Raw genomic sequence first — 13273 nt, 5'->3', positions numbered from 1 at the left:
CAACAGTATGGGACATTTTAGTTTTTTATTAACCTGGGCATTTCCCAGAGTATAATTTGTCAGGATTCCTTGTTGTCTCATTCTGAAGGGGTCAAAGAAAGGCTATTTTATTACATTTTTTACCTTGCACGTCTGGTTATATTTGGTAATGTAGTTGGCCCTTGGTGTTTTAATATGGCCCCTTTTGAAAAACGTTTGGACTGCATTGTGTTCATTTTTCTCTCTCTCCTCCCACCAGAGGAGGAGCTCAGGAAGCTGAGGGAGAAGAAAGTAGTGATGTTCTCATCAGGGAGGAGACCAGTAATGTAGTGATGTTCTCATCAGGGAGGAGACCAGTAATGTAGTGATGTTCTCATCAGGGAGGAGACCAGTAATGTAGTGATGTTCTCTTCAGGGAGGAGACCATGTGATGTAATGTGGTGTTGTTCTCATCAGGGAGGAGACCAGTAATGTAGTGATGTTCTCATCAGGGAGGAGACCAGTAATGTAGTGATGTTCTCTTCAGGGAGGAGACCAGTAATGTAGTGATGTTCTCATCAGGGAGGAGACCAGTAATGTAGTGATGTTCTCATCAGGGAGGAGACCAGTAATGTAGTGATGTTCTCTTCAGGGAGGAGACCATGTGATGTAATGTGGTGATGTTCTCATCAGGGAGGAGACCAGTAATGTGGTGATGTTCTCATCAGGGAGGAGACCAGTAATGTAGTGATGTTCTCATCAGGGAGGAGACCATGTGATGTAATGTGGTGATGTTGTCATCAGGGAGGAGACCAATGTGATGTAATGTGGTGATGTTGTCATCAGGGAGGAGACCATGTGATGTAATGTGGTGATGTTCTCATCAGGGAGGAGACCAATGTGATGTAATGTGGTGATGTTCTCATCAGGGAGGAGACCAGTAATGTAGTGATGTTCTCATCAGGGAGGAGACCAATGTGATGTAATGTGGTGATGTTCTCATCAGGGAGGAGACCAGTAATGTAGTGATGTTCTCATCAGGGAGGAGACCAGTAATGTAGTGATGTTCTCATCAGGGAGGAGACCAACGTGATGTAATGTGGTGATGTTCTCATCAGGGAGGAGACCATGTGATGAAATGTGGTGATGTTCTCATCAGGGAGGAGACCAATGTGATGTAATGTGGTGATGTTCTCATCAGGGAGGAGACCAACGTGATGTAATGTGGTGATGTTCTCATCAGGGAGGAGACCAATGTGGTGATGTTCTCATCAGGGAGGAGACCATGTGATGTAATGTAGTGATGTTCTCATCAGGGAGGAGACCAATGTGATGTAATGTGGTGATGTTCTCATCAGGGAGGAGACCAATGTGATGTAATGTGGTGATGTTCTCATCAGGGAGGAGACCATGTGATGTAATGTGGTGATGTTCTCATCAGGGAGGAGACCAATGTGATGTAATGTGGTGATGTTCTCATCAGGGAGGAGACCAATGTGATGTAATGTGGTGATGTTCTCATCAGGGAGGAGACCAACGTGATGTAATGTGGTGATGTTCTCATTAGGGAGGAGACCAATGTGATGTAATGTGGTGATGTTCTCATCAGGGAGGAGACCAATGTGATGTAATGTGGTGATGTTCTCATCAGGGAGGAGACCAACGTGATGTAATGTGGTGATGTTCTCATTAGGGAGGAGACCAATGTGATGTAATGTGGTGATGTTCTCATTAGGGAGGAGACCATGTGATGTAATGTGGTGATGTTCTCATCAGGGAGGAGACCATGTGATGTAATGTAGTGATGTTCTCAGCAGGGAGGAGACCATGTGATGTAATGTGGCGATGTTCTCATCAGGGAGGAGACCAACGTGATGTAATGTGGTGATGTTCTCATCTTCTCCCTCCTCTAGAGGAGGAGCTCAGGAAGCTGAGGGAGGAGACCAATGTGGACGCCCTGCGTCAGGAGCTGGAGAGAGAGAGGAGCAAGAGGATAGACCTGGAGCAGAAGATGAATGAAGTGCTCAAATCCAGGTACACACACACACACACACACACACACACACACACACACACACACACACACACACACACACACACACACACACACACACACACACACACACACACACACACACACACACACACACACACACACACACACACACACACACAGGGCGGCTGTGGCTCAGGAGGTAGAGCAGGTCGTCCAATGATCCATGGGTCGGCGGTTCGAATCCCGGCTCCTCCTGTCTACATGTCGAAGTGTCCTTGGGCAAGACACTGAACCCCAAATTGCTCCCGATGTGCTGGTTGGTACCTTGCATGGCTTCCGCTGCAATCGGTGTATGAATGTGTGTGTGAATGGGTGAATGTAATGCACAATCTATGTAAAGCGCCTTGGATAAAGGCGCTATATAAATGCACCATTTACCATTTACCATTTAACACACACACACACACACACACACACACACACACACACACACACACACACACACACACACATTTTTGAAGTGTACTGTATATCGCCCCATTGGAAAAGTGTGTGCTATGAGCCTAATATTTCCTCAATCCTCCACAGGCTGTAGACCAGGGCTTCCCAAACTGTTTTGCTCAAGACCCAAAAGAGAAATGAGATGTTTGCTTTAACCCATGAGCGGGTAAACTTACCCACTTCCCCCCAAAGTACCGGTATTATTACAAATGGAGAGCCACCCCTCCATTCTAGCTTCTGAGAAAGCAGCAGGCAGGCCTGTGCTCCGAGGTTACCCACGGTCGTCATGACGTCGGTCTTGTTCACTGTGTTTATGGAAAAACAGCTCTGAGAAAATCTGGGTGACTTAACTGGAACATTCTGATGTTATCCATGGTAGCCTACTGAAGTGTGTGAGTGAGTGTGTGTGTGTGTGTGTGTGTGTGTGTGTGTGTGTGTGTGTGTGTGTGTGTGTGTGTGTGTGTGTGTGTGTGTGTGTGTGTGTGTGTGTGTGAGCGATGTAGCGGTAGACCTATATTAACCCCAGTCTTCTGTGTTGATCACACTTCCCCACACACAGTATAAATTAGGAGTCTTTATACAATATGTAGCCCCACTACATATTGTATAAAATTGTGTTGCAGATTCAACTTTTAAATTGATGGCTTCATAGACCTGTTTGACAGCCCTGTGTCAACAGTGTATGTTGGATTCATGTTAATGTGTATTTACAGAAACTTGTACTTGCTTGCTTTAGGCTTGGTAAATGGCAAAAAAGGAATATGCGTGGCATTTGTAAAATCACCATCCTAAAATGTTGGTGCGTGTGCGCGCGTGTGTGCGCGTGTGTGTGTGCGTGCGTGCTGAAATGATTTAACCACAGGAGCATAGGGTGCTAATTTATAGATGCTTATGCATTAAAATCTGCAGCTATTCTTAGCACACCATAGCACAAGATGACACCGTTATACAGTATTGTGTAATGTTTCTCAGTCATGTAGTGTAGAATGTTTAAGCTATGGGGGCAGTTTACTTTAGGGGACTTTTAGGGGATATTTGTGATCGATTGAACTGTTTTGTATTGTATAGTTGTTCTTTACTGTGTGGTTCCATCTCTATTTGATATTCCTAAACTGTAATGTATAGACAATATCTTGGATAGATTTATTTGTCTTAGTGACAAGGAATTAACCTTCCAGAGTCTCATCAGCTATTCATGAGGTATAACTCCTCCCTAATAACCCAGGAATGTGAGACAGCTGATCCTGATTGCCCGCAACACTATCAGTATGTGATTGGTTGACTGTTGAGCCCTGGCTCTATATATATGTGATTTTAATTGTTTTTCCATATACCCTGAAGAAGGCAGTTGTACTGCCGAAACGTTGGTTTTTACTCTGCATCCTAATAAATAATCGTCTCTTTGGCTATCAGTGTGTGCAGCCACTCTTTTGTCTTTTTAAGACTTAACTCTTTAAAAGCTATGGGGCGGCCATAGCTGAATGGCCAGTGAGCTAGGACTCTGGAGGTCCCAGGTACGATTCCAGCTCTCAGCAAAGTGTCCCTGAGCAAGACACTTAGCCCCTAACTGCTCCCCCCTCCACGCTCCTCTGTGTACACCCATGTTTTCGTATTGTTTGTAACATGGGGGGTGGGGGGGGTCTTACTTTGGAAGTCCTGGAAGATGCCACATAGAGAGATATTGATCACACCTCCAGCAGCATTGGCCCACTGGTGGTTCCTCCTGATCCCTAGCCATCTGGAGTCTCTCTCTGCCGCCTCCATGTTGGACCTGATTGGCTTTCCTTTTTGTCAGCCCCCATGATGCCGTGCATGTGCCTGTGTGAGAGTGTGTGCGTGTACCGGTATGTGTGCGCGCGCGTGCCAGAACCTGGCACAGTGAGTGGAGCGGCCAGCAGAGCCTCTACATTACTGCCCACTTCACTGGGCTCACAGTAGAGTGCCTTCCAGCCTCTTCTCTGGGGTTATTCCACCCACTTGAACCGCTTCTGCATGTTCGCCTCTATGCGATCATCCCAGGGAAATGTCAGATCTATAAGTAGCACCTGCCTTGAAGGAACTGGTCGGCTATATTTGATATGTTGGATAAGATTTGAAAGTAAAAGTATTGTCCAACAGTTTCAGACAAGGCTTCCGCACAACAGCGACAATACCTGTATAATACTATAAGTTACCTTGTCTAACAATGAAGGGCACCATGACACTCCTATAATAACTCAATAAATATATGCAAACACCGTCAAACATTAATATTTGCAGACACAATACAAATCATTATCTAGTACAAAAAGTACAGTCTGATGAATATTTGTGGGATTCCCGTGGGTCACAGGATTCCCGTGGGTCACCGGATTCCCGTTGGTCGCGGGATTCCTGTGGGATGGGATTCAAATTTGTATTAATCCCGGGATTGGGACTGAACGGGAATGAAAAGTCAACAGGAGGGGGCGGGAACAATTAGCCTCATTATATTACCACATATGAACTGGTGCAATATCTCTAATGAGCTCGATGTGTTCTCTCCTCTCCTCTCTGGCTGTGTCCTCTCCTCCAGGTTAGAGGACTCTCCGCCCCAGCCTCCTCGCAGACAGCAGTCGCCTTCATATGACAGAACAGGTAAGGTCAAGTGTCTTGCTCTGAGACACTTTGACACGGCCAGGGGGCGCGTGCATGCGCAGTGTGTCTACATAGGTGGTGCACCTCTTTCCTGTCCTTGCTGTGTCTTGTGTTGGCTCCCACCATGTCAGTTTGTTTGCCTGCAGTGATCGGATATATTAATTAATATTCCACTCAGGGTGAAGTGTAGATGGTTTATTACCATAAAAGCAGCATTGCCCAGTCATCCTAGCCTGAGGACAGGAGATTCCTGAGGTGTCATCCTGGGCACACAGAGATCTTAATCCTAAATGGTCGTGACTCGTGTATGTACTAGTGACCAGCTCATTGGCCTTGTGGTTAGAGTGTCCACCCTGAGATTGGGAAGTCGAGGTTTGATTCCCCAGACGGGTCATACCAAATGGGACAGAATGATTCCCCAGACGGGTCATACCAAATGGGACAGAATGCCTCCCTGCTTAAGGCCTATTCATACTCGGTGATGAGGTGACCACCGCTATCACCAAAAACGACAACATGACGTCATGACAACATGAAGAGAAAACCTCCCAACGTAAAAACAAACAACAGAGCAGCGGGAGAACGAGAGAACAAAGAAATGAATTAATCGAGACAGCGACAGAAAGAGAGAGAGAGACTATATAGAATAGAAAAGAAACAGAAGGGGACCAGAAAGGAATATATATAGACCTGGACCGGAAGTAGGCAGAAATGCATTGGAGTTTTAATGATCTTAAATCCCTTTATTTGAAATTGTTTTGTAGTAATAGTACAACATAAATATTAAAGAGACTTTAGTTGTTACTGTACAATACTTTAAAACAGTTGTCATGTTGCACACATGCTTAAAATATTTTTGTTTTCAACGAGGGCGGCGCTTATTTGCGCCGCCCTCGTTGAAAACAATGTATTTCCAACTCCAGCTTGTCTCAGTTCAGGCTGCATGAACAGCGCTCGAGCGCTCGGTTTCTGCCCCCTCAACATCACAACTCTTCTATTAGATGTCTCTGCATACAATTTACAATTTTACAATTTAGGCATTTAGCAGACGCTCTTAATCCAGAGTGACTTACATTAGGCAGGAACAAAAGTATGGGAATACATCACATATATAAAATGCATTTATCAAGAAACATGCGTAAGCTAAGAACGTAACTAGAACATATCTATATAATGACACTATACATATTAACTATACATATATACTATACTATGCTATACATATGTAGGCTACTATGATGTGCTATGACTATATACAATGCAATTATTGTGCTGTCTACATGACATGCTATAAGTCTGTTTCAAATGCTATCTAAGTCTAAAAAGTGCTATCTAAGGGGGTAGGATAAGTGTATATGGGGCGTGATTGACTGACTGACTGACGGGAAATGCACGATTTCATAGTTAGCTGCGCAATAGACTGGTTACATTAAGAACGTCCATGTATTATGTACTGAAACACACTATGCTGACAGAGAGTAGGAGTAGCAGTCCATGGGGGAATCATTCACCTGTTAAGATTGACAGATGCTGCAGTAAAGTCAAACTTAGCACTTTGGTGTGAAAGTTGCTGACGTGATTGAATGTAAGACTAACACCGTGATACTGTACACATAATATGTGTCTATAAATCGTGCCGCCATAGGGCTCAGCCAACCTCGTTGTGTCGGAGCCAGTGTTGATTTTGACACCAAATTTTGATCGAAATCTCTTGAATAGTTCAATTAGTTTTAGTCACATTTTAGTCACCTGGAATGTTTTAGTGTTAGTCTAGTTTTAGTCGACTAAATATCATAAGATTTAGTCGACTAAAAGTTTTATAACCAGTTTTGATGAGTAAACCTTGGCTTTGTGGAGATTGTTTTTATTTTTCGAGTGACAATAAATCAATGGTGATTTACTGTACACTTAGTACAGCCTATATTTTGGCTGTGTGTATGTATATATATATATATATATATATATATATAGATATGTAAAAACCAAATTTGAAATATTAAAATCGAATTTGAGACTGCCGGGAAAAAATAATCTGTGTACTGTACCGTACTGTACTGCCAATGAAGCTTATTTGAATCTGACAAGGAGACATTTCTTGCTCAAATGTCAGCTGACTGTGGGTATAAAGGAGTTGTGTGCGTGCGTGAAACCGAGGGGGAGTGCAAAGCTGGTGGTGCCGCTCAGCTGGAGGAAACATGACAGAACTAATTATGTCACAAAACGAGATTCAATATATTTAATTTTCCGCCTCAATGAAACATTGACTGTAATTGGAGGTTGATAATCACTGGTCTAAAAAAATGGCACCAGCGTCGGACCCAGAGATCTGTCACGGCCCGGGTCGGGCTCTAGTTCTAAAGCCCAGTCGCTGGATGATGAGAGGAGGCCATGAATATTGTCTGACCCATCCTTATGAATGGATGTATATCACAGATGCTTGAAAAGTGTGATGGTATTTATGGCATGTGCGTGCGTGTGAACGAGAGGGAGAGGCTAATTTTGGAAAATGGGTTATTCACTTCATCTAGGGCAGACATGCCTTTTAAAGAAACGTGTGTGTGTGTGTGTGTGTGTGTGTGTGTGTGTGTGTGTGTGTGTGTGTGTGTGTGTGTGTGTGTGTGTGTGTGTGTGTGTGTGTGTGTGTGTGTGTGTGTGTGTGTGTGTGTGTGTGTGTGTGTGTGTGTGCTCCCTAGCATTACAAGGACTCTGTGTTTAATGTGAAGTACATAAATCATGCTGTAAGACTATTGGAACACACCTCATGAAGTTCTATATGTTTTCATTAAAAAAATGACCTTGAAAGAGTGACCCCTATGGGTAGAGGTTGGCTACTACAGTACTACAGGCTCATGCTGTATACATAGTTTACACCACTTTCTATGACTGAAACAGTCGTTAGTCAGTGTTCAGTCGGTGTTAATTTCATCGACTAAAACTATAACGAACTAACGACTAACGATACCCAGGTATTAATTAATAAAAATGTTCTGCCGCTGCCAGTGTTTTTCAGTGAAGACTATTATTTTGAGTTGGGAGAGACGTACGATCGTCTTTTCTTTCACCTGGAAAATATGCCCACATCAGAAACACCACGTCCACGGCAGCCAAATACTCAATAATGTCAACCTCGAGGCTGTTGAGTTTTAAGGCGAGGATTCCTGTTCATCTTCTGATTGCCGTGTGCCTCTGTGTTAATTGAGTTAGAGTGCAAACATAGAAACAGGTTGTTTCTTATTGTGAAGTGAATGTCAAGTTACAGTAGTATCATATTTCACATTTCGATATCTAGACCAATAGTTCTCAAATTTGGGGTCCAGGGGGTCCCTGCAGCAAAATTAGTTAATATAGGGTGACAATCGTTTCAACCGCTTTACCAAAAATAGCAGATCTACACGCTCACAGTGCACGCTCACTGCGAGCTTGTACATCTGCTATTTTTGCATTTGTTTGAAAAATATAAAAAAAGTTTGGAAAACTTTAAATCAGCGGCCAAATTCATATAAATTCGGGTGGTCCTTTGACTTGAAAAGGTTTGAGAAGCACCACTCTGTTGTACCTCCTTCCAGACAAACTGCAGAAGGAGACGTGGGGTTCATGGGTGATGAAGTGGATGTACGAGCGTTTCGGGGTCTACGTGGAGGACTTCCGCTTCCAGCCGGAGGAGAGCCACGTGGAGGCCGAGGAGCCGCTCAGCGCTAAGAGGTACACTATGAGCCCGGACAGCTAGCGCACGCTGGATTAGAGTTCTCAGTCCGACCACCACTGGTTTCACTCCTTTGAGTGACTATATGGAAGCATGCCTGCCGCACACAGCCAAACTAGTCGACCCAGTGCAAGCTCACAGCGACGGCGTGTAAATGTAAACCGTAGTCCAGTGTATAATGTGACACTTGAGCACGTTCCTGATCAGAAACGGGAAACGCATGTTCAGGGAGACCGATCTTACAGTGAGCAAACACTCGATAATAAGCCAAAAATACCCTCCTTTTAATTACTTAAATTAGACATGTGAATAACAGAAGAGACAGAGAGGAGGTGGTAATGGTAGACTATCACCGTTTTACTTTTGGTAACAAGATGTGTAGACTATCAGGTGCAGTATGTGTGCCATTTAGTGGTGGCCAGGCACCTCCTTGCTGAACCTTGGATGAGTCCAAACCAAGACAAAAATGGCTCTGGTTTATTTCCCATATCTCTGAGACCAGAAGCAGGTTGGAGTCGTATTACTTCCAATGGAAGAGTGAACGTGAACACAACTTCTGAACCATTCTTTAGCCCCATGGTCACTGAACTATTGGACCCGATCGTCACAAGCCACACAATATCCCCAAGGTTTTTATACTAAAATAGCTTTTTTCAGAGAGACGACTCAGGAGAAAAAAATATACTTTATTATCGACCCTTCTCTGTCCCAGCAACACACTCTCGCGGGATCTAGCACCAGTAAACATAGGACGTTCGTGATGTGAGATCTGCCATCAGACGGCCTGGCGCCCACTTAGGAGACCATTTGGTCCAAAGCAGTGTGGACATCTAGGGATGGTGGAAACAATACAGCCTGTTTGATGGAAAGCTGCACCCCACTGCCAGTTCTTACATAACACGCTGTTTGATCATACTGTGCATGTACAGTATGATCATACTGTAGGCCTACGCCTTCTCTGATCCTTTGGTTCTTGTGTTCCCTTCTCCATGCAGGTTGACAGAAAATATGAGGCGACTCAGTGAGTATACACACAGACGCGCACACACACACACACACACACACACACACACACACACACACACACACACACACACACACACACACACACACACACACACACACACTTTCAAATTCTTTTAACAATAGTGGAGATAGCTGATCTACCGTGCCAACTTTCTTTAGGAAACGTTGGCATGGATTCCAGTGCGTTGGAACAGTCGACAGCGTGGGGTGCCCACTTCTATTTCCGTCCCCTTTTTAGCCTCATGGATATAGTTCTATTTCTATGAACAGTGTATTGATTGTGAGAAGCCTGGTGAGCCGGGGTTTGGTATTGTTGGAATTTCTTCTACGGATACTGGGTTTAGGTTTTCAGATTATATTGTTGTTTTTGCATAGAGATACAAAACGGGTAAATAAAAACCTAAAAATAAACAAAGATATTGAAAAAGAAGATAAAATGCCATGTGGTATATCTTCTCACTTACTTACTCAAGTAGGTTAGTTATGTTTTACCTAGATTCACATACATACAGATCGAAAGCCCATTAATTTTTTCCATAGAGATTTCCAATTATTTAAATGAATTATTTTAAGCCTGAGACCAAGCCATCCAGGCTCCCAGTGAATCATGAGTATAAAACATTTATTGTATTAATTAAAATAAGCTTTATTTATTATAAAACATGGTTACCTTCATAACCTATTCATTCTATGTCAACAAATATTTGAAAACTGCAAAAACATATTTATTTAATATAGGAGCTGTCGGGAGGAAACCTAACTCCATTTGTTGAGATCTTTATTTTATTGTATTTATTTATTTATTTCATTAATCAGCGCTGTTGAACACCCTTTACGTCTGAACGAAAATATTGAACCAATGAAACGTAGTAAAAAACGCTTTGGACAAAACCTCTTAACTCCATTGGACCCTCAAAGTGTCTTTGCTTCTGCAAAGCAACTAACTCCACCACCTCTCTCCCTCTAATGTCAGTAATTTACACCCATATATTGGGTCAACAACACCAACTTTGTTTTCAAAATATAAGTTTTTCTTAATTTCCTGGAAAATGAACATTTTGGAGTTAGGTGGTTTCTTCCCAACAGCAGAGATATAATACAATTAAATATTCAAATGTTTTTTGACAGAGAATCAAATGTTTTGTGCTCGTGATTTGGTGTTCCTTGAAATTAAAAGGTTTGAGAACCACGGGTATTGTAATCGTATAGAAGATCCACATACTGTACTGTACCAGCTCTGTTCCAAATGTGATGGAACCAATTCCGATTCGTCAATGTTGGATCCGGTTCCACCAGGTTTCGGATCCCAATCCTAGTGACACTAGTCGTGTGATGGAGCACTAACTAAATTCAAGTCACTTGTGTTTGTTTTCAGAGCGAGGAGCCAGACCTGTCACTAACTTCTTAAGGAACCTCTCTGCCTTATCCAACTGGCACTCTGTATACACGTCCGCTATTGCCTTCATTGTGAGTGCATTTACTGCATTACGTTTCTGCACACACACACACACACACACACACACACACACACACACACACACACACACACACACACACACACACATACAGTTGGAGGCCATCGATATTGTCTACAAGCTCATAGCGCGCCACCGAGTGGCGCGCTACGAGCTTGTAGGTCTGCTATTTTTGAAAAATCGTGAAAATATTTATTTCAGAAAACTGGAGGATTTAGAAGGATTTTTTTAAATTTTGAGGTCAGGCCTCAAAATTGATAAGGGACAATATCGGTGGCACCCAACTGTACACACACACACACACACACACACACACACACACACACACACGTTGATATGAGCGTGTTCTTCCTGCAGATCTACATGAATGTAGCGTGGCAAGGCTGGGCCATCCCCCTGTTCCTCTTCCTCGCTATCCTGAGGTTGTCCTTGAATTACCTCATCGCCAGGTAAGACAAGCAACCCACTGCTCTTCATGTTTGACACACAAAAAAACATGACAAGCAAACCAAAAAGTCATTCATCCATGGTTCGTTCATTCTAATGTTCTGTTGTTCCAGAGGTTGGAGGATCCAGTGGAGCATTGTGCCTGAGGTCTCTGAACCAATGGTAAGACTGTGTGTGTGTGTGTGTGTGTGTGTGTGTGTGTGTGTGTGTGTGTGTGTGTGTGTGTGTGTGTGTGTGTGTGTGTGTGTGTGTGTGTGTGTGTGTGTGTGTGTGTGTGTGTGTGTGTGTGTGTGTGTGCGTGCGTGCGTGCGCGCAGCATTGTTTTTATTTGATCTGAGAATCTTAATTTCCCTCAGTATAACATACAAATCTACATTTTGCTGATATACAGAAAGAAAACAAAGGGCATATTATAAGATATTATAATATCTTAATCAAATATGTATTTGACCATTTGAGATACAGGGCCATCTTTCACGAGGAATTAAAATGAAATGTAGAGTACACTGTCTTGTCTGTCATATCACATGCAAAACATACACGTTTCTGTGGCTACCAATGTGGGGGTGACTTTTTTTAACCGCCCCCCGTGTGTGACAACGTTACATTCACAGAAAACCGCACAATGATAGAACCATAGAATTTTCAATTAATTGTTACGTTTAGCTGCGATTAATCAATTTTCGATTAATTGTTAACATCCCTAGATAGCATGATATGTAGACAGATTCCGGGTTCACTGGTAGACCTTGCATCTGTATAGTTTTAATGTACACATTATAGATTTTTTGATATTCTACTGTTGAAAGGTTCTTAGTTTACCTATTATTCCACATTACTATTTCTATACAATTGATGGATTACCTTGTGTTTTCCTTGCTTACTGTAAATTGCTCTGGAATGAAGACTTTCTGCTAAATGCATAAATTGTAATAGTAACTAAACTTCACTTTCCCTTGGTGTCCACTACCTCCACTACCCGGTCCAAATCCGACGCCATTTTGTAGGAGCCTCCAAAGGAAGACTTGACCGTATCGGAGAAGTTCCAGCTGGTGCTTGACGTGGCGCAGAAAGCCCAGGTACAAGCAGAATGCTTGTGCTTTTCCAGTGGCGTGCACAGATAGACACTAGGGGGTGCTAGAGCACCCCCTGCCCTTTTGGCAATGTGCCCTTTTGGAAAAAAAAAAAAAAAAAAAAAACTTTTCTTTTTTGATTTTTCAAAAATAGCAGACCTACAAGCTCATAGCGCGCCACTCGGTGGCGCGCTATGAGCTTGTAGATCTGCTATTTTTCAATAGCTAAAGCATAACATAATGCTAACACCAAAAGGGGTTCCCGCCCAAAATGGATTAAGGCAACCGGCCGGTTCCACGCGCTGCACAAGGTGCCCTTTTTTAACTTGAGCACCTGCCCCTCTAAATGTCTGTGCTTTTCTAATCCGTGTAAATCAGTGGTTCTGATTTCAAGGTGCATTTATTTAGCATTTTTATCCAAAGCTTTTCACAATGTGCATTGCATTCACGCATTCACACACAACCACGGTGGATAAAA

General features: G+C 43.1%; 1 protein-coding gene across 3 annotated transcripts in view; it reads left to right on the top strand.

The window, feature by feature from the left end:
* Positions 1-13273, top strand: part of LOC306916792 (GRAM domain-containing protein 4-like) — a 65004-nt gene that overhangs the window by 37270 nt on the left and 14461 nt on the right. For all 3 annotated transcript variants that reach the window (XR_013789023.1, XM_079494814.1, XM_079494813.1), the window contains 8 exons: positions 1872-1992; positions 5010-5071; positions 8638-8773; positions 9770-9795; positions 11176-11267; positions 11633-11724; positions 11836-11884; positions 12730-12801. Coding sequence is in view for 2 of the 3 variants with exons in the window: in XM_079494814.1 (XP_079350940.1) it covers positions 1872-1992; positions 5010-5071; positions 8638-8773; positions 9770-9795; positions 11176-11267; positions 11633-11724; positions 11836-11884; positions 12730-12801 (650 nt within the window). In the remaining variant the exon portion in view is untranslated. The remainder of the gene's footprint in view (positions 1-1871; positions 1993-5009; positions 5072-8637; positions 8774-9769; positions 9796-11175; positions 11268-11632; positions 11725-11835; positions 11885-12729; positions 12802-13273) is intronic.

This window comes from Electrona antarctica (assembly GCF_951216825.1).
Source record: "Electrona antarctica genome assembly, chromosome: 23".
NCBI lineage: Eukaryota > Metazoa > Chordata > Actinopteri > Myctophiformes > Myctophidae > Electrona > Electrona antarctica.
This window is presented reverse-complemented; position numbering and strand designations above follow the sequence as displayed.